At 44.8% G+C, this 24,292-nt stretch overlaps 1 protein-coding gene across 2 annotated transcripts in view; it reads left to right on the forward strand.

The window, feature by feature from the left end:
* Positions 1 to 23,069, forward strand: part of MAU2 (MAU2 sister chromatid cohesion factor) — a 96,745-nt gene extending 73,676 nt beyond the window's left edge. For both annotated transcript variants that reach the window (XM_073555136.1, XM_073555135.1), the window contains exons 12-19: positions 850 to 915; positions 1,257 to 1,340; positions 3,939 to 3,988; positions 6,386 to 6,463; positions 6,799 to 6,910; positions 15,355 to 15,445; positions 16,396 to 16,523; positions 22,246 to 23,069. In XM_073555136.1, coding sequence (XP_073411237.1) covers positions 850 to 915; positions 1,257 to 1,340; positions 3,939 to 3,988; positions 6,386 to 6,463; positions 6,799 to 6,910; positions 15,355 to 15,445; positions 16,396 to 16,523; positions 22,246 to 22,320 — 684 coding nt within the window. In that variant the 3' untranslated portion in view covers positions 22,321 to 23,069. The remainder of the gene's footprint in view (positions 1 to 849; positions 916 to 1,256; positions 1,341 to 3,938; positions 3,989 to 6,385; positions 6,464 to 6,798; positions 6,911 to 15,354; positions 15,446 to 16,395; positions 16,524 to 22,245) is intronic.
* The last annotated feature ends 1,223 nt before the right edge of the window (positions 23,070 to 24,292 follow it).

Raw genomic sequence — 24,292 nt, forward strand, 5'->3', positions numbered from 1 at the left:
TGCGTTCAGAATCACCCGATGTATCAATATAAAGAAAGAATTAACCCGATCGGTAAATGGCGTAATGAGAAAAAAAATCAAAATGCAAGAATTAATAAAAAAAACGTCAGCTTGGCACACAAAAAATAAGCCCTCATCCAACCCGAGATCACGAAAAATGGAGACATTGCGGGTATTGGAAAATGGCACAAATTTATTTATTTTTAATAAACTTAGGAATTTTTTTTCACCACTTAGATAAAAACGAACCTAGACATGTTTGGTATCTATGAACTAGTAATGACCTGAAGAATCCTCATGGCCGGTCAGTTTTAGCATTTAGTCAACATGGCAAAAAAAACAAGTGTAGAATTACACTTTTTTTGCAATTTCACCGCACTTGGAATTTTTTTCCCGTTTTCCAGTACACAATTGGTTTTAACATATCGTGTCTTTCTAAAGTACAACTTGTCCCGCAAAAAAACAAGCCCCCACATGGCTATATTGACTAAAAAATAAAAGTTATGGCTCTAGGAAGAAGGGGAGCAAAAAAATGAAAATGCCTCCGGTTAAGGGGTTAAACCTCATGCACACATTGAGTATTTGTGGGGGGTTTTTTTTCTTACCTTTCTGTTATATTTTCCCTTTGTCTATTCAACTCCTCCTTTTGGCTTTCAAATACTAATGTGAAAAAAACTCGCCAAATTCTCAACGTGTGTACGACGTGTTCTTATACGTTATATTTTTTTTTTTTTTTTATGAAAAAAATAATTTCTTTAGTCCGTATAACTGCATTAGGTTTCCATTTTTTCCCTTTTAGTATGGCTATCAATATTTCTGATGACTGCAACCACTTTTTGTTTTACACAGGGTTTATATTGCATCTCTGTGAACTGTATGGACAATGCAGAGGCACAGTTCACGACCGCATTGAGGGTGAGTATAGTTTCGCCACATGAACAATATCACGATTCTGAAAGGATTCCAATATTTGTGTGGATATATAGCTCCAATATTAGTTTCACAGATAGGGTTTTTTTCTCACTGAATACTTTAGGAATTGTGGAACAAAGGAATAAAATGTTTTGCCATATCGCAGAATATGACATGAAGTGCCTATAGGTCCACGCTGCCGATCTATATACATTGGCATGTGCATAAGTGTGGACAGCTTGGGCTTCTTTGCTGTTGTAATATATGTATGCAAATATTTTATAAATATATATAAAATTTCATGTAAAGACTGCTTTTATTGTAGATTTTTAATTCCTTGACAGCTAACCACACACCAAGAGTTATGGACGTTTATAGTGACAAACCTGGCGAGTGTTTATATTCGGGAAGGAAACCGACATCAAGAGGTGAATAGTCTGAAAAGCAATAACACCTTTTATATCACAACTTTATACCCTTCATAGACTAGACTGCATTTTGACATTTAACCCCTTCACAGCATGACGTAAACTTATGGGGTGCCAATGGGTTGTCATGAGAGCCGGGGTCTGCTGAGGGCTGTCATTATGATCCTCCTGATGCACTACTATGTTTAGCACAAGCGATAGGACAATCAAGTCCCCTAAAGGGATATGTAAATACAGTGAAAAGTTTTTTTTAAAAATAAATACACAATCACCCCCATTAAAAATTTTAACTGTTCAAAGAAAAAAATAATACACATTTGGTATCACTGTGTTTGGGGAAAGTCCAATTTATCAAAATATAAAATCAATTGGTAAACAGCACAAAGAGAAAAAGATTAAGATATGCATTATGTAAACTAGGGGGCAGGTCAGTGAGGGATCAGTGACCTGTCAGCAGGCTGCATCATGAATACCTAATCTGAGCACCACATGACCACAGGCTGCTCCGGAGCATGAGCATATCATTAACTCAAAACTAAAAATAAAGATTAAACCGCAACCATAAGACAGATTTTATCACCCAGGTATCATTGTTATCAGTATAACGGCTCCAACCTGACACTGTGTGTAGGTTACTGTACTAACCCTGCTGCCAGGTTCCCTTTAAAGCGCTCTCTTCACTCTTTTGTTATATATTTTGCCATGTTTTGGTTTGTTGTTTGATGCTCCGAATAACAGTGTGTTCTGTTATTTAACCCAAGATACACAGTGGCATGTAAAAGCTTGGGCACCCTTGGTCAAAATTAATGTTATTGCGAACAGTTAAGCATGTTGAAGATGAAATGATCTCTAAAATGCCTGAAGTTAAAGATGACACAAAATGTGTGTATGTGTGTGTGTGTATATATATATATATATATATATATATATATATATATATATATATATAAATAATGTGTGGGTATATATATAATTTTTTTTTCCCTCTCCTAAAGTGCAAAGGAAATATGTCATCTTTAACTTCAGGCATTTTAGAGATCATTTATCTTCAACTTGCATAACGGTCTCTGCTGCTGGTGCATCCCTCTGCCCTGCCTTCATTTCCACGTCTGTTTCCGCCTGGGCAGAACTCCTCCAGCAGGGCATATTATCAGCTGGCTGACCAAGTCTACCGGATCGCCCATGCAGGAAAATATTTACTCACCGTGTCCCTGAGCACCACCAGTTGGTCAGCCTGTGTCACCAGTAATATTGTTGCCATACGAAGAATTCTCTGGCTTAAGACCTGAAATATGGACCCAGCTTCAAAGAAGTCCCTTACTAATCTCCACTCCAGGGTTCAAGTCTGCTTGGGTCTAAGCTGGATAAGATCATTTTGGATGCTACCGGCGGTAAGAGCACCTCCCCTCCCTGCCTAAAGGGGGTTTTACACTAAGCAATATCGCTAGCAATATCGCTAAAACGTCACTGGTTTTGTGACGTTATAGCGAAATTGCTAGTGATATCGCTATGTGTGATACTTACCAGCGACCGGCTCCCCTGCTGCTCATCGCTGATCGCGCGAGAATGTCCGGCTCCATTTCTCGTCGGGCGCTTCCTGCTGTGACGTCCAGCGACGCGTGGAGGCGGGCGGGAGGACGCAGGATCGCTGTGTGTGAATGGTAAGTATCGTGCGCTGCGTCGCTGCTGCATCGCTGTGAGATCTTTCTGTATGAAAGCTCACTAGCGATCATTTAGCGATGCACCAGCGATCCTGACCGGGTCGGATCGCTGGTTGGATCGCTGGTGCATCGCTAAATGTAAAAGGGCCTTAAGTCTAAATGCCCTGTCACAGGAGATGTTCTCTTCCATTTCATCACCTCCCTCCCCCCTCAACCGACCTCCTCCCAACAAGACCGTTCTCCCTCTCAGCGATAGAGCAGGAAGCCGGCCTTCAAACCCGCCCCTCACTCGCGCGCAACGAGTCACTATATACAATATATACATTTTGCCTAAAATACAAAGAAAATGTCATCTTTAACTTTAGGTCTTTTAGAGATCATTTTATCTTAAACTTGCTTAACTGAAGACAGTAACAGTAATTTTGACCAAGGGTTCCCAAACTTTTACATGCCACTGTAAGTCGTCATACATCAGGGAGGATAAAAAGAAAAACTATCATGCCAGTGTGGACAGTACTAAATATACTATACAGCACACTGGTACTTTAAAGCTAAATTGGTCACCAGATTTCCCAATACATACTGTATACTTAATTATAATAGTGCTTTTAGACCTGATGAGGTTGAGAGATTACTTTAAAAATGCTTGTGAATTTGGCTGTCTAATTCTATTTGGAATAGATGGTCGTTTCAGAGAGCTTCTGGTGAGATGAGGACCCATGCTGGACATGTAGAGGGGTCAACTGCTGTTTCTCTGCCCCTACACTACACTAATGCATAATACATCAGATATGGTTATGGTATAGCACTGGTAGCTGAGGTCTTGCTCCAGCTTTTGCTACTAGTAGATCTTTGTAAATTGCAGCCCTTTTTATATTCTGTATTCACACATTTCAAAATCACATTTGGTGATATTTACATTTTTCTTTTCTTGCAGCTTTATAGTTTACTGGAAAGAATTAACCCAGATCATAATTTCCCAGTGAGGTAAGACATTATTTTTTTTTAATTTTATTGGACAGTTTTAATATTTTTTAATATAAATAAACAGTATAAGCAAGTGTTAGAATGTGTAAAATGTCTTATTGGAGAAATATGCCTCTTCTTCTATTTATCTCCCAGCACTGACCATTAAAGGTACTGTCACACTTAGCGATGCACCAGCGATCCCAACAACGATATGGATCGCTGGTGCATCGCTAAGTGGTCGCTAGTGAGCTGCCGCACAGGCAGATCTCACCAGCGACATAGCAGGGGTCGGTGGTCGCTACTTACCTGTCAAAATGAGGATGAGTGACCTCATGGAGATCAACATCCAACACTGCGGAGACACCATCACATGTTTCTCAACGCAGTGATTCTAGAGGTCATTCATCCTCATTTTCACAGTCTTTTACTAGGCATTGCTCCTACTAGCCAGTTTCCTACTCCACACTGATGAGGGGCAATACCCCGAAACAGCTGTCTGTGGATGGATACAATGTTTTGGCATAGGTGGTTTCCTTCATTGGAGACTGCCCTTCCCGTGGTTGTTCCTTCCCGGGGAAAGACCTGGCTAGTCATTGCTTGCGTTGAGAAACACGTGATGGTGTCTCCGCGGCTTGTGTTTTGCTACTTACCTGTCAGATGCGGCGATCCTGACGTCCTCCCGCCCGCGTCCACGCGTCGCTCGTCGGCGCCACAGGAAGCACAGCAGGAAGCTGATGATGACAAGCGGCCCAGGCCGTTCTCGTGAGATCAGCGATAACCAGCGGGGGAGCCGGTCGGAGGTAAGTATCAGACATAGCGATATCGCTAGCAATATCGCTGCTACGTCACAAAACCAGTGACGTTATAGTGATATTGCTTGCGATATCGCCTAGTGTGACAGGCCCTTTACTCTCAAACTGCTCCAATCTGTCTACAGATCTGCTTTCAGTAAGGGATCAAATCTATAAAACTCTTATCGTGAGATGGGGGTAAGCTGGAGGGAAACCAGCCAAATGGTACAAGAAACTCCTGAGACTTTTAGTGCAGAGGAAACACTGCTAAAAATGTAGAATACGTGTCATGTAGTGACTAAGAAAGGTGTTCTTCCTCATGTCCACACAGTATAGCTTATTCTGAAGTCACCTGAAATGATAGGTGCAAGTTTTAAAATGTTACCAGTGGCTTGGTATATAAAAAAAAATCACAAACAAAAGCTATAGTCACCCCTGGATCCAGCACAGGCTCTGTGGTCAGAGTTTACACTGGAAGGAAGTTGTCACCGTTCCAGTAGCAGGAGGACACCTGTGGCCTGTGATTGGCTGCTGCAGATCATGTTAGTTCAGCTGCCTATCACCATCCACTGCGGGTCTACTATTGCTGGAACAGTAACCTCAACCCTTTATGTCTAAAAGCAGTTCATTTTCGGCATCGTACGTCTATTGGAGGCAGTCCACTTTGCCTGTCTTGCGAGGTTTTGGATTTTGTATATACAGTCCAATCTGTGGCCAGTATTATAGAGAAGCAGCTGAGCAGAATGGTGCATGGATTTGTTAGAAAAGATTCTGTGTAAATCCCTGCTGTTTATATGTATATGGGTCCAGTGGACTCACATTTACTAAACTGCACCATGGATCTCAATAAATAAAATGCAAGATTTACTGTATATCAGCCTGGTCACGGCTCCTGCTCTGTAACATAGTGCCTACAGATCAGGTGCCATTTTAAACTTGACATATTCCCATCTCCAAGATCCTTTCCCAATAGATAGTAGATGTAATAATAATATTAGCAAATACCCCCAATTAGAACCGTAGTGTATTTTTTTCAGATTTGCTAGGTCTCTTTCCTCATGAGCAGGCATTGCAGGACCTTAGGTATGCATCGTTATATCCACTGACATAGTTACAGTGAGCTGGTTACTAGTGGTCTTAACCATGGATGCATAAGGTCTTGCAATGGCTGCACATGAGGAAAGAGACATAGCGAATCAGAAGAACTATACTACATTTCTAATTGGAGGTATTTGCTGATATTATTCTCACCTACTGCATATTGGCATTGGATCCTGGAAATGGGAATACATCTTTAATGATGGAACTTAGACTGTGCACTAGTAACTTTCCTGCAGGTCGTCAGGCCAGAGCTGGGGCCAGACCATGTATACAGGTTAGTGGCATGCAGGCCTCTGCTGCCAATGAATGCCCAGGTGGGAAGCTCTTTAGAAATGTCATATAACCTGTGTGGTGGTCCACATAATATTTTTTGTTAATTATTAACCCTTTCAAGTCTATTCTGTGTAGAGACGGATAAACAAATAAGGAAGAGATAGAGAAGAAATATCCACAGATTCTAAACCTTCCAGTGTTTCTAGTTGTTGAAGTTACCACATAACATCATTTCTCTTCACTCCTTTAGCTCACATTGTCTCCGTGCTGCTGCTTTCTATATACGGGGGCTCTTTTCTTTCTTTCAAGGCAGATACAATGAAGCAAAGTAAGTGGCATTTTTATTTGTCTTTTAATCTGTTGACTAGTAAACTACCTAAGGAAGCCTTATATTTTTCATTTTGCTTGTTCGTAATCCCTGGTCATGTTGAAAGGCTTGTTAAAGGGTCGGACATTGACCTATAGGAAAGTCTTTCATGAGACTTTCTTTCTGAGAACTACGTGGCCTATTTTCTCTTAACAGAAATTCCTGTCGCTATGTGTCTTTATAGTAAGGCTTCTTCCCTTTTGTACCTCTTTTATCATACAACATGGCTGGGTCTTGTAATGCGTGGCGCACAGCCATATGATATACTGGATATTAAATGTTACTTTACATTACAGGCGATTTCTGCGAGAAACTTTAAAGATGTCAAATGCTGAGGATCTGAATCGGCTCACAGCGTGCTCTTTGGTGCTTCTTGGCCACATCTTTTATGTACTAGGAAATCACAGGGTACGATGAGATAGTGTGTAAGCTCGCTGAGTATTTTATCTAGGTTTTTATATTGCATACATTCAAGGGGTTCTCCCAACTTTTTAAATGTAATCTTACCTGGCAAGCCCCAAATAGGCATAGGTTTAATAGATTTCAATAATAAGTTTCTTTGTTAATATGATGTTAAAAGGAACCTGTCACCTCAGAAAATGCTATTTAAATGCAGTAATAGTGTTTCTTTATCGCCTTATTGGGGGGGACAGATTACCATGGGTGTATGCTGCTGCTGCTAGGAGGCTGACACTATGCAAAACAAGAAAATTAGCTCCTCCCCGGCAGTATACACCCACCGACAGGCACATGGTACCTCAGTTTGTGCTTAGTGTCTGTAGGAGGCGGACCGGGATCTCCCCAGATCTGCATTTAGCGAAGTCTTTTTCTTTTCGGGTTTTAGTTGTGTGTATTAATGTTTTCACTTTATTTTTCAGATACAGCATCAGGAAACAGGATGTGAGTTCATCCTGCTTTTCCATTTCAGGCGGCTGAGCGAGCAATGTGGTATTGCCCACATCGCAACTCTCAGGACCGCAGGCAGGACCTTCTCCTATCACCCTCGGGTGCTATGAGCTATTGACTGTTGGCCGGTCCTAGTCGATTCCCCTTCCTCACCCCTCTCCCGGGACAGGGCTGAGAGGAAGATGGCGGTCGCCAGCGGTGACGTTTCCCCTGCCAGCATGAGACTGCAGCCGTCTTCTGCACCATACGGACATGGTGCGGGTACAGAGGATCGCCTCTCCCAGCGGCCTGCTCTCTATCGTGGGCCCCTGCGGTCATCCTCCTCAGGGACGTCAGGTAAGCTGATCTGGATGTCCCCTCCAGCCCCGCTCTCAAAAATGGACCCAAGCTGACCCACTCAGCCCTGCAGCCATTACAGGCAGTACAGCGCTGTTTGAAATACCCGCCCTGCAGTCTCCCCACATGCTATCAGGGTCGGTACCTCTCACTGCCGTTTTTGAATTTCCCGCCTCCCCCCCCGAGTGCTCTGTCAGACGCGCGCCTCTTCTGCTATCACCAGGGGGTCCAGCGGTGGCGTCCATGGGCAGCATCCTACCCGGTGCCTTCCCTGTCCCTGCGGCTTCACTGGCTCCGGGCGCACCGTCGCTTGTGAGTGCAGAGGGAAGCGCTTTCACTTTCATTTTGAAAGCTTCCTCCCCTCTCCCTGCGCCCCGTTTCTTCGCTCGCTTTTTCAGCCCATCACAGGGCTGCTTTCACTTCAACCCTCTCAGTCTCCTTAGCCGCGCCCCCCCTCGGTTCTCTTCCAATCACGCGGCTCGGCGGTTTTCCTGTCTTTGCTGGATATCATCCTCTCTCTTTACCGGATCTCTTCCTGGGGGACACAACGGTGTTTTGCTCCGCATCTGAACCTCGGTAGGCTCGGCGCTGCTTCAGTCTGACGCTAGAATTAGCTCTCCATGGCAGTTCCCTATCTGGTAGCGCTTCTACCGCATAGACATATGCCCAGCCCTGCAGGGGCTCCCTGTTCTAGACCCACCGCTATTCACTACGCCTGCGCGCGCTGTAAAAAGAAGTGGGCATCAGGTCAGTCGTCTCCCTTCTGCTCGTTCTGCAGCCCTTCCTCCATGTCTGCCCCTCAGGAGCACTCCGAGCCCCGGATTGAGAGCACCCCACCCCCTGAGTGGGCTGTTGCAATGTCTCAGTCGGTCTCTGATCTGACTAAAGTGTCTCAGTCTCTGGTCCAGGTCTTAGAGCGGTTGCCTCAGCTTTCTACAGCCACCTGTGCGCCGACCGCCCCTCACGGTGAGTCGCCTGCAACTGACTGCGACCCTCAGATGGACAGGCCGGGTAGGGGCTCTAGGAAGCGGGCTCTGTCTGGCTCTTCCAGCTCGCAAGGTCCTTCCGCTTCTCCCAGGCTACGCTTCTCCCAGGCTACGCTCCTCGTCTCCCTCCTCAGCAAACGACCCTAGGTCAGACGATGATTCCCAATCTGGTTCTGACTCAGAGGCGGACAACATAGCTAGAACTCGGGACATGGTGGATAGTCTCATATCGGCTATATTCCAAACTCTCAAGATAAAGGAGGATAAGGCACCCCCTCAGGAATGCTCTGTTTCTTTTAAGAGAGCGAGGCCTCCCTCTAGAACTTTCCTAATCACAGAGTTCGACACTTCCTTAGCCAATCACTGGCAACATCCTGAGAAACGTTTTTCGGGCCGCAAGTACTTAGATGTGCTATATCCCTTCCATGTGGATCTAGTCACGAAATGGACTAAAGCTCCCGAGGTAGATCCACCAGTTTCCCATCTTTCCTCTAAGACGGTTCTTTCCCTTCCGGACGGAGCTTCGCTTAAAGATCCAACAGGCAGGCAAATAGAATCGTTGGCTAAGTCAATTTTTGAGGCATCCGGCACCTCCCTCTGTCCTATTTTCGCCTCCGCTTTGGTGACGAAGGTCATTTCAGCTTGTACAAAAATTATTCGCAAGGGCATTTCAGCGGCAGCTCCTCAGGACGAGCTGGCAGATTTAGCGGACCAGATTAATCATGCGGGTAAATACCTTTTGGCCGCCTCCTTGGACGCGGCTGGGTGCGTAGCAAGAGCTAGCAGCAACATAGTAGCCATACGCCGCATTCTTTGGTTGAAGTCGTGGAGTGCGGACACCACCTCGAAAAAGTCGCTCACCAACCTGGCGTTTCACGGCTCTAGGCTCTTTGGCGCCAAGCTGGATCAGATAATCTCAGATGCCACTGGTGGTAAGAATACCTCCCTTCCTCAGTCCCGGCCTAGAAGGTTTTTTAACAGGAAAGCTTCTCGGCCGTTTAGGTCCTTTCGCCCCTTCTTTTCCGCAGAAGGTTCATCCCAGCAGGACCGGCCCGCTGCTTCCAGAGACCGGAGAAAACCATCTTATAAACTAAGAGGTCAGCCCTCCAGGTCCTCAGGCCCCCGTTCCGGCAGATTTTCATCTAAGTGATGGGTCACCCCCACCTGGAAATCCTTCCAGGGTGGGAGGCAGACTTTCCTCTTTCAAGGACGCATGGCTATCCATTGTCGACGATGCTTGGGTCAGGGAAATCATCACATCCGGATACAAAATCGAATTTTCTTCCCCCTCCAAACAGTCGCTTCTTCCTGTCTTGACTCCCAAGACAGCGGTCTCAGATTCCAGGGTTCCTTCGGGCCGTCTCCTCCCTCCTTTCCGCCGGGATTATCGTTCCCGTTCCTTCAAACGAACGGTTTTCAGGGTTCTACTCGAATCTCTTCATAGTCCCGAAAAAAGACTGCTCCCTTTGTCCCATTTTGGACCTCAAGTTGCTCAGCCGCCACGTGAGGATCCTCCACTTCAAGATGGAGTCTCTGCGCTCGGTAATAGCCTCGATGGAACCCGGAGAGTTCCTCTGCTCTGTGGATATACAAGATGCCTACCTCCACATCCCTATTTGTTTGCAACATCAGAGATATCTCCGCTTTGCGATTCAGGAGATTCTCATCATCTCTTACCTGGACGATCTCCTGATCAAGGGCTCGTCCTGCCAAGACTGTCTTCAAAGTCTTCAGATAACCCTGGATGCCCTTGGCCGCCTCGGATGGATAGTCAACAAGGAGAAGTCCATTCTGCAGCCTACCAGGCGTCTGACCTTTTTGGGCATGGAATTCGATACGAATCTAGCCCGGGTGTTTCTACCGAGGGACAAATTTTCAACCCTTTGCAAGGGGATCCGATCCCTAAAACTCTCGAGAATCATGTCCCTTCGGTCCTGCATGAGGGTTCTGGGGAAGATGATAGCTTCCATGGAAGCAGTGCCTTTCGCACAATTTCACTCTCGCCCTCTCCAGCTGTTCCTCCTTTCAGTCTGGGACAAGACCTCATTTTCTCTGGACCGCCCCATTCTTCTTCCGCTCAGAGTCAGACAATCGCTGTCTTCGTGGACTTTGCCGGCGTCAGTTCTCCAGGGAAGTTCCTTTCTTCCGCCTCGGTGGCAAGTCATCACCACCGATGCCAGTCTCCTAGGATGGGGGGCGGTTTACCATCGGAAAACGGCCCAAGGGCGCTGGAACGTCCAGGAGACTCTTCTTCCCATCAACCTTCTGGAGATCAGAGCAATCTTCCTTGCTCTCCTTCGTTGGCAGCCTCGCCTCGTAGGCAAACCAGTCCGCATTCAGTCAGACAACGCCACGGCCGTGGCGTACATAAACCACCAGGGCGGTACTCACAGCAGGCAGGTGATGTCAGAAGTGGCAAGAATACTGCGTTGGGCAGAGCGTCACGTTCCGGCGATCTCCGCCGTTCACATTCCAGGGGTGGAAAATTGGGCAGTCGACTTCTTAAGTCGACAGGGTCTAGCGTCAGGCGAATGGTCCCTTCATCCCACAGTCTTCAGTCAGATATGCCAGTGTTGGGGCACCCCGGACGTCGATCTCATGGCATCTCGGATGAACAACAAAGTTCCTCACTTTGTAGCCAGGTCCAGGGATCCTCTAGCCGTCGGTTGCGACGCCCTAGTAATTCCGTGGTCCCAGTTCCAACTGCCTTACCTGTTTCCTCCCCTTGCCCTAATCCCAAGAGTGGTCAAAACGATAAAGTCAGAGGGCATCCCAGTCATCCTAGTGGCTCCAGACTGGCCGAGACGCCCTTAGTACGCGGAGTTGGTGAACATGCTCGCGGACGTCCCCTGGAGGCTTCCAGATCGTCCAGATCTTCTCTCACAAGGGCCCCTTTACCACCAGAATTCTCAGTCTCTGAGTTTAACGGCATGGCCATTGAGGCCGCAATTCTGAGAGAATCAGGGTTTTCCAGCTGGGTCATTCAAACCATGATCAAGGCTAGGAAGCCAGCCTCCTCCCGCATTTACCATAGGTACTAGAAGGCATTTTTCCGTTGGTGCGATAACGATGTTTTTCCATTGTCATTCTCCATTCCCTCCATGCTTGGTTTCCTCCAATCCGGTTTGGATGCGGGCCTGTCCCTCAGTACCCTCAAAGGCCAGGTGTCTGCCCTGGCAATCCTCTTACAGAAGGATCTGGCTTCTTTATCGCAGGTGAAGACTTCTCTCCAAGGAGTCGCCATGTAGCTCCTCTTCATGATTCTCCGATAGATCCGTGGGATCTCAATCTCGTTCTTGGCGCTCTCCTAAAGGCGCCGTTCGAACTAATCCAGGACATTCCTCTGTCCCTTCATTCATGGAAGGTGGCTTTTCTAATCGCCATTACATCCATCAGGAGAGTTTCTGAGCTGGCGGCTTTATCCTGTCGTTCCACGTACCTTATCATTCACCAAGATAAGGTCGTTCTCAGGCCAGTTCCTGCCTTCCTTCCAAAGGTGGTATTCCCCTTTCACATTAACAAAGATATCGTTCTTCCATCGTTTTGTCCTGCGCCAGCTCATCCTCTAGAAAAGTCGCTCCACAAACTGGACGTAGTGAGAGCCTTGCGTGTCTACCTTGCCAGGACCGCTTCTTTTCGCCAATCCGATTCCCTGCTTGTAATCTCTGAAGGTCGCCGGAAAGGGCTTCCGGCGTCCAAATCCACAATTGCTCGCTGGATTCGTTCTACCATCCTGGAAGCCTACCGACTTCAGGAAAAACGGCCCCCCTCCGGGAGTGAGAGCTCACTCCACCCGGGCTGTAGGGGCTTCTTGGGCTGTGTGACACCAGGCTTCGGCCTTGCAACTTTGCAGAGCCGCGACCTGATCGTCTTTGCACACTTTTGCGAGGTTCTACAGGGTTCATACCCAGGCCTCGTCCGATGCAGCTCTTGGTAGGAAGGTTCTGCAGGCGGCGGTCGCACATCGGCCGACCTAAGCCCTTCCTTCTTTCGTTCCTTTATGGTTGTTCCCACCCTCGGGACTGTTTTGGAACGTCCCATGGTAATGTGTCCCCCAATATGGCGATAAAGAAAGAGGGATTTTGGGTTCTTACAGTAAAATCTCTTTCTTGGAGCCTTCATTGGGGGACACAGCACCCTTCCTGTTTAAGTTGTACCGTGTTGGGTCTTCGAGTCCCGTGTTGGGTTGGTACATATGTTCATAGTTTTTGGTTGCTTCTCCTACTGCTTTCTCACCAACTGGGGTACCTTGTGCCTGTCGGTGGGTGTATACTGCCGGGGAGGAGCTAATTTTCTTGTTTTGCATAGTGTCAGCCTCCTAGCAGCAGCAGCATACACCCATGGTAATCTGTGTCCCCCAATGAAGGCTCCAAGAAAGAGATTTTACGGTAAGGACCCAAAATCCCTCTTTTCTGCAGGTAAATAGCATTACTATCATGGCTGTGGAGTCGATGTCTATTTTGGTGGAGTCAGTATAAAATGGACCAACTCTGACTCCTAAAATATATATGGTAAAAAATTGGTTACAGTAGTACAGTGCAGGATGTGCTGTAAATGTTTTCATAGGAATTTGGGAAAATTATGAAATGTCCTAATAAATGTCTGTTCTGTTCCTGATCTAATGATCTGGGCTTTTAGGTGAGATGAATCTGCGCTGCACTTTATGTACAGGCTCAGTAGTGAGGCAGTGCTGTGGGGTCAGGAGTCAGGGAAATGTGCTATAAATGTCTGTTCTATTTCTTAACTAAGGATCTGGGCTTTTATCTGAGATGAATCTGTGCTCCACTTTATGTACATGCTATGCTCAGTAGTGAGGCAGTGCTGTGGGATCAGGAGTCAGGGAAATGTCCTATAAATGTCTGTCCTGTTCCTGAGCTAATGATCTGGGCTTTTAGGTGAGATGAATCTGTGCTGCACTTTATGTATGTGCTCAGTAGTGAGGCCGTGCTGTGGGATCAGGAGTCAGGGAAATGTCCTATAAGTGTCTGTTCTATTCCTGATCTAAAGGGCCTGTCACACTAAGCGATATCGCTGTGTGTGATACTTACCTACGACCGGCTCCCCCGCTGGTTATCGCTGATCGCGCGAGAACGTCCTGGACCGTTTCTCGTCGTCAGCTTCCTGCGGCGCTTCCTGTGGAGAGACGAGCATGGAGCCGGGCGGGAGGACGTCAGGATTGCCTAGTGTGACAGGTAAGTAGCTACCCCCGACCCCTGCGATGTCGCTGGTGAGATCTGCCTGTGTGGCAGCTCACTAACGACCACTTAGCGATGCACCAGCGATCCTGACCGCGTCATATCGCTGGTCGGGATCGCTGGCGGATCGCTAAGTGTGACAGTACCTTAAGGATCTGGGCTTTTAGGTGAGATGAATCTGTGCTACACTTTATGTACAGGCTCAGTAGTGACCAGTGCTGTGGGATCAAGAGTCAGGGTAATGTCCTATAAGTGTCTGTCCTGTTCCTGATCTAATGATCTGGGCTTTTAGCTGAGATGAATCTGTGCTGCTCTTTATGTACATGCTCAGTAGTGAGGCAGTGCTGTGTGATCAGGAATCAAGGAAATGTCCTATAAATGTCAATTCTGTTCCTGATCTAATGATCTGGGCTTTTAGGTGAGATGAATCTGTGCTGCACTTTATGTACAGGCTCAGTAGTGACCAGTGCTGTGGGGTCAGGAGTCAGGGAAATGTCCTATAAATGTCTGTCCTGTTCCTGATCTAATGATCTAGGCTTTTAGGTGAGCTGAATCTGTGCTGCACTATATGCACATACTCCGTAGTGAGGCAGTGCTGTGGGGTCTGAGTTGTGGTCAGAGAAATTAAGGAGTCTGAGGTTTGGCTTACCAACTCCACAGCCCTGGTTACAATGCTTCCTGACTACCTTACTGAAAGATGCAGCTACCTGGGGAAAATATTTCTTTCCCAGGATCGCCTGCTTTCAGTCATTGAGGGGTGTGCGGAGCAGGTTTAGTCACCTCTCACTATACCCTTAGCAGCAACTGCAAGCACCCACCGACAGTTTGACTTCCTTTATGAACAGATGCGATGCAAAGTCAGCTGTCAATCAGAGTTTCGGGACATGCCTACAGCCTCCGCTCACAGTATGAAGAGTGGTGACTGAGCTGCTCTGTGCATGCCCCCTTAACTGATAGCCACTGGCTCTCCGTAGGAAATAAGTTCATTTTCTCCCGCTAGATGCACTTTCACTACAGTGACTGGGCTGCATTTTAACACTATATCTGCAGGTGAATATCATTTTCTGTGGTGACAGGTTTCCCTTTAACTGTTATGAGCCCCATCCGGGACAGTGATAATGTGTGCAAACTGTAAAGCGCTGCGGAATATGTTAGCGCTATATGAACATAAAGATTATTATGGACTTATACCATATACCAATGAGTTTATACTATAGCATCATTGCATAATGTGTCCATAGTGCCATGAGTGTTCATGAAATGCCCATGGTTACGGGGGCAGGAAGTTCTTTATATTTATTTTAGTTGCTACTGACTGGTCAAATACCAATCTTGTCATGGTATAGTCCTCTATCACTCCCGTCATTATGTATATTCTGATATCGGCTATACTTGTACTACAATCTATAATTTTCAAATGTACCATCAGGAGAGCAACAATATGGTGGTTCCAGCCATGCAGCTGGCAAGCAAGATCCCAGATATGTCTGTACAGCTCTGGTCATCGGCGCTGCTTAGAGGTAACATTAACTTTTCATTGTTCTTGTATTCAGGTTGGTTGTTTTTAAATTTGCTACTGAGACCTGGTAGCGATTTCTTTGGAGATGCACAAGATAGTGAATCAGTTATTGACTTTCTGCCAGTTTCCAAGCTGAAATATAGTCTGTCAGTGATTTGAGACCGGGACGAGGCTCACCTTCCAAAAAGATAATGACCCAAAGCATACTGCTAAAGCTGTAACAAGTGGTTTAAGGGGAAATGTGTAAATGTTTTGGAATGGGCAAAAATCCCAGTGGCAAGATGTGGAAAGCTCAGAGACTTATCCAAAGCGACCTGCAGCTGTAGTTGCCACAAAAGGAGGCTCTAGAAAGTACTGACTTTAGGGAGGTGAATAGTTATGCACACTGAAGTTTTCAGTTATTTTGTCCTATTTGTTGTTTGCTTCACAATAAAAAGAAAACCAAATGTTCACAGTTGTAGGTATGTTCTCTATATGAACTGATGCAAACACTCAAAAAATAAAAGTGAAATTCCAGGTTGTGAGGTAGCAAAAGACAAAAAATTCCAGGGGGTGAATATCACAAGCTACTGTATGTACAAGGCCTATTACACATGGACGAACTACTATGGTTGAAAAAATGTGCCAAAGAAAGTGTGTGCTAGCTGTAATTGGGGGGCACATGCAGTCCAATGTCATATTCATCTGTGTAAATGAGCTCTGCAGTGATTTATGGATAGACTTTATCATTCATGGTCTGCAGGAGGTTCTTCTCCTAAGGTTTCTTAACTGTATTCTATATATTGAATTAACCCTTTTATTTTGCTAGAGGTTGTTGGTGGCAGAGGGTTCAGGAATGGTAACCATTAATTTTAATGGAAAAACAAAGCCATTCTTTGTTAGAATTTCAGGAGTAAATAGTTTTACAAGAATTTGTGTCTTCATGTTAAATTATTTTTTTTTTACGAACAGACCTAAGTAAAGCATGTGGAAATACAATTGATGCCCATGAGGCTGCACAGATGCACCAAAACTTCTCCCAACAGCTGCTACAGGACCACATAGAAGCCTGCAGTCTTCCAGAACACAATCTCACAACGGTTAGTGTTTTGTTAGCATATCCTTTATTAAAGAGGTTATCTTAATTATTTTTTTTTTTTTTTTAAACCGTGGACATTCGCTCAGCTTCATATGTTCAGGTTTAACTTCTAGGACCCCCACTGATCTTGAGAGTGAAATGGGTGCATTACTGTTTTAGTGCTGCATTCCATTCACTTTTTTTTAACCTGTACAGAGCACTTCTGTCATCTTTCTGTGGATATATTACAATGTTGCTTATTTTCATGTATAATAAGATTTTCTGCGCAGCTAATTACAGTCCAGTCTTTAAAATTTCCTTCATCTTTAATTCCTGAAATGTTTGGTCCACTCCAGTCTAATCTGCTATTTCTCAGATCACTTGTTTCCTCTCCTTACACTCTACTTAAACTGCCCTCACGAAAGTCTCTAATGAACAGCTAAATCTAATGGACACTACTCCTGCTGACTCTCTTGGATCTCTCAGCAGCATTTGACACTGGATTACCAACTGCTCCTCGCTATGCTACACTCTATTGGTGTCAAAGATACCATTCTCTGCTAGTTCTCCTTCTAACTGGCCACTCCTTCTGTGTCTTTTGCTGGCTCCTCTTCCTGTCAGGGTTCCTCAAGATTCCATCCTAGGCCCCCTCCTCTTCTCTTGATACTGCCCCTATTTGATAAACCATCAGTTCCAATAGGACAGTTTCCTGACATCACCCCAGCGTTACTACAAAATACCAGTGATTGTCTTTCTGCTGTCTCTAACATAAAGTCCTCCCACTATCTAAAACTTAATTTCCCATAAAAAAGGGGTTTTACTTTTACTCTCCTACAACATGCCCACTGTGTTGGGGTCCCTCTTTATTCAGATATTTCCTTCATCCCCCCCTACATCCAATTATGCACTTGCTCATGTCACCTATACCTCAAAAATATTTCTAGAAATCTTCTTTTTCTTACCTGCGACTCTCCGATAACCTTTACTGTAGCTCTTAACTAGTCTCGTCTGGACTATTGCAACTCTCTACTGATCATTATCACTAAACTCTGCCTTCTCCAATCCTTCCTGAATGCAGCAGCCAGGATCATATTCCTTTCCAACCGTTACACCGATGCCTCCATCCAGTGCCAGACATTACACTGGGTACCCATCCGCTACAGAGTCCAGTATAAACTTATCACTCTCACCCACAAAGCGCTCCACAGTTCAGCACTACCCTACATCTCCTCCCTTGTCTCAGTCTACCACACTTCCCATGCCCTCCATTCTGCTAATGACCGAAGACTAAAGGGCATGTCACACTAAGAGATATCGCTAGCAATATCGCTATAACTAGTGATGTTATAGCGATATTGCTAGCGATATCGCTGTGTCTGATACTTACCTACGACCGGCTCCCCCGCTGGTTATCGCTGATCGCGCGAGAACGTCCAGGACCGCTTCTCGTCGTCAGCTTCCTGTGGCGCTTCCTGCTGTGAAGGCGAGTGACGCGTGGAGCCGGGCGGGAGGACGCAGGATCGCCTAGTGTGACAGGTAAGTAGCGACCCCCGTCCCCAGCGTTGTCGCTGGTGAGATCTCCCTGTGTGGCAGCTCACTAGCGACCACTTAGCGATGTACCAGCGATCCTGACCGCGTCATATCGCTGGTCGGGATCGCTGGTACATCGCTAAGTGTGACAGTACCTTAACATCCACAGTTTTAAGTGTTCCCTAAAAATGCATTTCTTTAGACTGGCCTATCAGCTCACTTCACATATTTAACTAACCCTGTTTTGTTCATGCAATATTTTCTTCCAAAGCAAGACTCTCTTGGCATCTGTTGACACACCCTACATACATTTAAAGCTCTCTGTGTCTGTACTTGTAATTACACTGGCTGGTCACCGGTTCATGCAGTGTTGTGAATCCCCGTATGTATTTTATTGATGGCTGCACGGTACAATACAAACATTTTTTGCCATTTTTATCATGGGTTGTAAACTTACGAGCAGGGCCCTCACTCCTCTTAGTATGTGTTGATTTTATATATTTTTCTGTAATGTCTTTGTGCAAGTCACCTTTAAAATATAAAGTGCTGCAGAATATGTTGGTGCTATAGAACTAAATTGTGTAATATTCTTTTAAAAAATAAAAATTAAATCATCGCTTTACTCTACATGGAATAACTATTAATTGGCCCTACTGTTTAATAAGCAGCAGACCAGATTCGCTCTACTTGGATTCATCAGTGTCGGAAGCTGATTGTGTAATGGGGAGTACTCATCCTCCAGTTACTGGAGCAGAACTAGAATTGTTCAAATTGGGCAACATCTTGTTAACCCCCTTAGATTTACGTCCTATATTGTGTCCCTGACTTTTGATGCAGGCTCACACACTGAGCCCTCACTTGATGGATGATATTGTTTCGTATCTACCCCAAAATGGTCTTGGTAAAAACGTCAGCTCAGGCCCAAAAAATAAGCCCTCACAGCCCCAGATCTCGAAAAATGACAACGTTACGGGTCTCAGAAAATAGCGACATATATATATATATATATATATAATGGGTAGTCTAGAGTCTCCGTTAAAATAAAAAATAGTGATATACTCCCCTTCCGACGGCCCCCGGACTCTGTTCCTCCTCTCACCACGCTCCCGGCATCTTCCGGTCCCAGTAATGCTTTGTGCGAAACACCGCTGATGACGTCGCGCTCTCGCAAGAGTGACGTCATGTCCGGCCCTTCTCGCCAATCATTACTGGGACCGGAGGATGCCGGGAGTGTGGTGAGAGGCGGGACAGAGTCCGGGGGCCGTCGAAAGGTGAGTATATAACTATTTTCTATTTTAACAGAGACTCTACCCGATGCGATAGAATCAGGCCACCATCTAGTGTATTATACTCATGTTACACCCGGAGCTGCTGTCACCTAATGCATTGTACTCCAATTACAGCCAGAGCTGCAGTCACTGTTCTGCTGTCACCTAATGTATTGTACTCCAGTTACACCCAGAGCTGCTGTCACTGTTCTGCTTTTATCTAATGTATTGTACTCCAGTTACACCCAGAGCTGCTGTCACTGTTCTGCTGTTATCTAATGTATTGTACTCCAGTTACTTCCAGAGCTGCAGTCACTGTTCTGCTTTTACCTAATGTATTGTAGTCCAGTTACACCCAGAGCTGCAGTCACTGTTCTGCTCTTACCTAATGTATTGTACTCCAGTTACACCCAGATCTGCAGTCACTGTTCTGCTCTTACCTAATGTATTTCTGTTACACCCAGAGCTGCAGTCACTGTTCTGCTGTTACCTAATGTAGTGTACTCCAGTTACTCCCAGAGCTGCAGTCACTCTTCTGCTTTTACCTAATGTATTGTAGTCCAGTTACACCCAGAGCTGCAGTCACCGTTCTGCTCTTACCTAATGTATTATACTCCTGTTACAGCCAGAGCTGCAGTCACTGTTCTGCTGTTATCTAATGTATTGTTCTCCAGTTACACCTAGAGCTGCAGTCACACTTCTGCTGTTAGCTAAAGAATTGTACTCCAGTTACACCCAGAGCTGCAGTCACTTTTCTGCTGTTACCTAATGTATTGTACTCCAGAATATGTACAGGACTGTGCCTGTGTAATGAGCGACGCAGCATTGATGCCTTTAACGGCTGTAATGTGCCTGTACAATAAGCAATGCAGCCGTGTTGCCGCGACGACTAAGCAACTGTCGCTGATTTGTCGCTGCCTAACAGCCACGACCAATCAGCAAGGCAGGATTTCCATTACAGAGAGACAGACAGAATTAGACAATTATATAGTAGACAATTATATAGTAGAGATAGATAGAGATATATATATATATCTCTATCTATCTCAATGTGTGTGTGTGTCTATGTCCGGGATTGGCATCTGCACCGTCGCAGCTACAGCCACAAAATTTGTACAGTCACACGTCTGGACCCCGAGAGCGTCATAGGCTATGTTGTGAGGCGAAATTTTAACCCCGCGCATTCCATTTCACCAAACAGTTTTGCCTATTATTCTTATCATTTCTATGGTGTTATCGTCCTTCTGTAAAGCTGGAAATAACACAATTTATTACCTTGCCAACACAGACCACCCTCTGACACAGACTGCTGGGGGAGCCCAGTATCACACAGGATAGGATTAGATACACGGCTCAGCAGTCAGTATCACATAGGAATAGATACACTGCTCAGCAGTCAGTATCACACAGGATAGGACTAGATACACGGCTGAGCAGTCAGTAACACACGGTAGGATTAGATACACAGCTCAGCAGAAAGTATCACACAGAATAGGATTAGTTACACGGCTCTGCAGTCAGTATCACACAGGATAGGATTAGATACACGGCTCTGCAGTCAGTATCACACAGGATAGGATTAGATACACGGCTGAGCAGTCAGTAACACATGATAGGATTAGGTACACGGCTCAGCAGAAAGTATCACACAGGAGAGGATTAGGTACACAGCTCAGCAGACATTATCACACAGGAGAGGATTAGGTACACAGCTCAGCAGACATCACACAGGATAGGAATAGATACGCAGCTCAGCGGAAAATATCACACAGGATTGGATTAGATACACGGCTCAGCAGTCAGTATCACACAGGATAGGAATAGATACACAGATCAGCAGAAAGTATCACACAGGATAGGGTTAGATACACGGCTCAGCAGATGGTATCACACAGGATAGGATTAGATACACTGCTCAGCAGTCAGTATCACACAGGATAGGATTAGATACACGGCTGAGCAGTCAGTAACACACGATAGGATTAGATACGCAGCTCAGTGGAAAGTATCACACGATAGGAATAGATACGCAGCTCAGCGGAAAGTATCACACAGGATAGGATTAGATACACGGCTCAGCAGTCAGTATCACACAGGATAGGAATAGATACACAGATCAGCAGACATTATCACACAGGATAGGGTTAGATACACATGTTGTTTATCAAAAGGCTCTTGAATGAGTTGAAAATAAAATACTATCAATACTTGGGTAATCGTTTAGTTAATTTGTGTTGCAAATCTGTAGTGTTGAATATATGATGTGAAATGTTCTTATGTGCAATATAATCATTATAATTTGTCATAACTAACCACAGTTGGTTACTATGCCCAGGCAACGCCGGGCTCTTCAGCTAGTGTGTGTGTGTATGTATGTATGTATATGTGTGTGTGTGTGTGTGTGTTTGTGTGTGTGTGTGTGTGTGTGTATATATATATATATATATATATATATATATATATATATATACTAATTTTTTTACATATTTCAGGATTATTTTTCACCACTTAAATAATAAAAAAAAAAAAATTAAAAAGCTATGCATGTTTGGTATCTGCACACTTGTACTGACTGGGGAACCATATTGACAGGTCAATTTTACCATATATTGATCATGATAAATTTAAAAATGTGGAATTGCACTTTTTTCATTTTTGCCATTTCACCACTGTATGGTAAAATGAATGGTGTCATTCAAAAGTCCAACTCGTTTCACAAAAACCAACCCTCATTCAGCTATATGGTTGGAAAAATGAGTTTTGGCTCTTGGAAGAAGGGGAGGGAAAAGGGAAAAAATGAAAATGGTTGGGGGTGAAGGGGTTAGTATTTATGTTGTACAGCAGAGATTCATGATAGATCTTGTGAGCCAAAGCATGTTTTGTGTTGTGATGTTTTTTTTCTTTTAATTCAAGGACTTGAACTTATAGTTGTTGTTTCCTTTGCAGTGGACCGATGGGTCTCCACCTGTACAGTTTCAGGCTCAGAATGGACCTACTACCAGCCTGGCTAGCCTCTTGTGAAGACAGTCCTTAAGTATGACATGGACAGACACAGTACTCGCTGTAGAGGATTCTTCTCTGCATCCAAAACTGTGGAGGGTTTACAACTGCAAGAAAATGCACAGTGCATTTGATGCCTATGGTAGAGTCGAGGGGATGTTGTGTTCAGGACATGCCAACAGGATGGAAAGGAGCCTTGTCCTCTGTGCAGTGACTCCGGAACTTGGAGACCAATCAAGCCACATGCTGCAAAATTTTGACACTCCCTTACCTGCAAGTAATATTTGCCCCCTCCCCATGTGTACGGTGCGTGGAAAAGGTCAAGCTTTTCCTACAGCACGATAAGGGGTTAAATTACCTTGGAACAATATTTTTGTGCTATATTTAATATCTGCCTTCAGCTTTGTTTCCCTCTACTGAATAGATTTAACAGAGAAGGGCATTTTTTAAATTTTATATCCATAAATATATATATATATAATACTTAAGTTTATCAATGTTTTAAAACTTTTCTGCGCACAAAAAATACGGTTTTGTTGGGGTAGGGAAGGTTTATACTTTCCCTCTTTCATACCCATTTTTGGATAAATTATATTTTCACGGGAATGGTTTTGATATTTGATATAGTTTTATAGGCAAGCATTACACAGCCCCTCGATGCAGCAAAGAGGCGGCCAAAGGATTAGCCATTATGTCTTGTGACCCAAGTAATTTTAAACTCATCAAAGCCTGTCCTCTTTTAATTACCATTAAATATTTTACACAATTTATTTATCATGCTTATATTACTCATGAAATGTTTAAAGTTATTCTTCTAGCCCTTATATTCTCACTATTCCACCACTCCTCCACACACAATATTAAAGTGATTTTAGTTATTGTGTTTTCCAAAGCTCACATTCCCCGACACAGTGACTCCTGCTCATTAAATTCAGTGTATCATTACAACTGTGTTGTGTTACTCTGGGTTGTCCAGGATTAGAAAAATGTGGCTGCATTCTTCCACTAACTACGCTAGCCCTGCCCATTCTTCTCTCCATTGGATGAGCGCTGCAATACTGGTCACAATCCATACACAGGTGTCCAGTTTCTGTAAGAATCCACTGTGTTTTTCTAATCCATTGCAGCTTAAATGAACCTGTCACCATGAAAATCCAGTCCCATCTGCAGGCATTATGTTATAGAACGGAGTAGATTGGTATATAGTTTTGTGGGAAAATGGTACAACATGTCTTCTCATCATTTAATCGTCTGCTCTTAGTGGGATTTTTAGGACCACCCACTGGACATCAGTGACTGACAGATATATATATATATATACAGTGGGGAAAAAAGTATTTAGTCAGTCAGCAATAGTGCAAGTTCCACCACTTAAAAAGGTGAGAGGCGTCTGTAATTTACATCATAGGTAGACCTCAACTATGGGAGACAAACTGAGAAAAAAAAATCCAGAAAATCACATTGTCTGTTTTTTTTTTCATTTTATTTGCATATTATGGTGGAAAATAAGTATTTGGTCAGAAACAAAATTTCATCTCAATACTTTGTGATATATCCTTTGTTGGCAATGACAGAGGTCAAACGTTTTCTGTAAGTCTTCACAAGGTTGCCACACACTGTTGTTGGTATGTTGGCCCATTCCTCCATGCAGATCTCCTCTAGAGCAGTGATGTTTTTGGCTTTTCGCTTGGCAACACGGACTTTCAACTCCCTCCAAAGGTTTTCTATAGGGTTGAGATCTGGAGACTGGCTAGGCCACTCCAGGACCTTGAAATGCTTCTTACGAAGCCACTCCTTCGTTGCCCTGGCGGTGTGCTTTGGATCATTGTCATGTTGAAAGACCCAGCCACGTTTCATCTTCAATGCCCTTGCTGATGGAAGGAGGTTTGCACTCAAAATCTCACGATACATGGCCCCATTCATTCTTTCATGTACCCGGATCAGTCGTCCTGGCCCCTTTGCAGAGAAACAGCCCCAAAGCATGATGTTTCCA

This window comes from Dendrobates tinctorius, unplaced genomic scaffold (assembly GCF_039654945.1).
Source record: "Dendrobates tinctorius isolate UK_male_01 unplaced genomic scaffold, ASM3965494v1 ptg000219l, whole genome shotgun sequence".
Classification (NCBI taxonomy): Eukaryota; Metazoa; Chordata; class Amphibia; order Anura; family Dendrobatidae; genus Dendrobates; species Dendrobates tinctorius.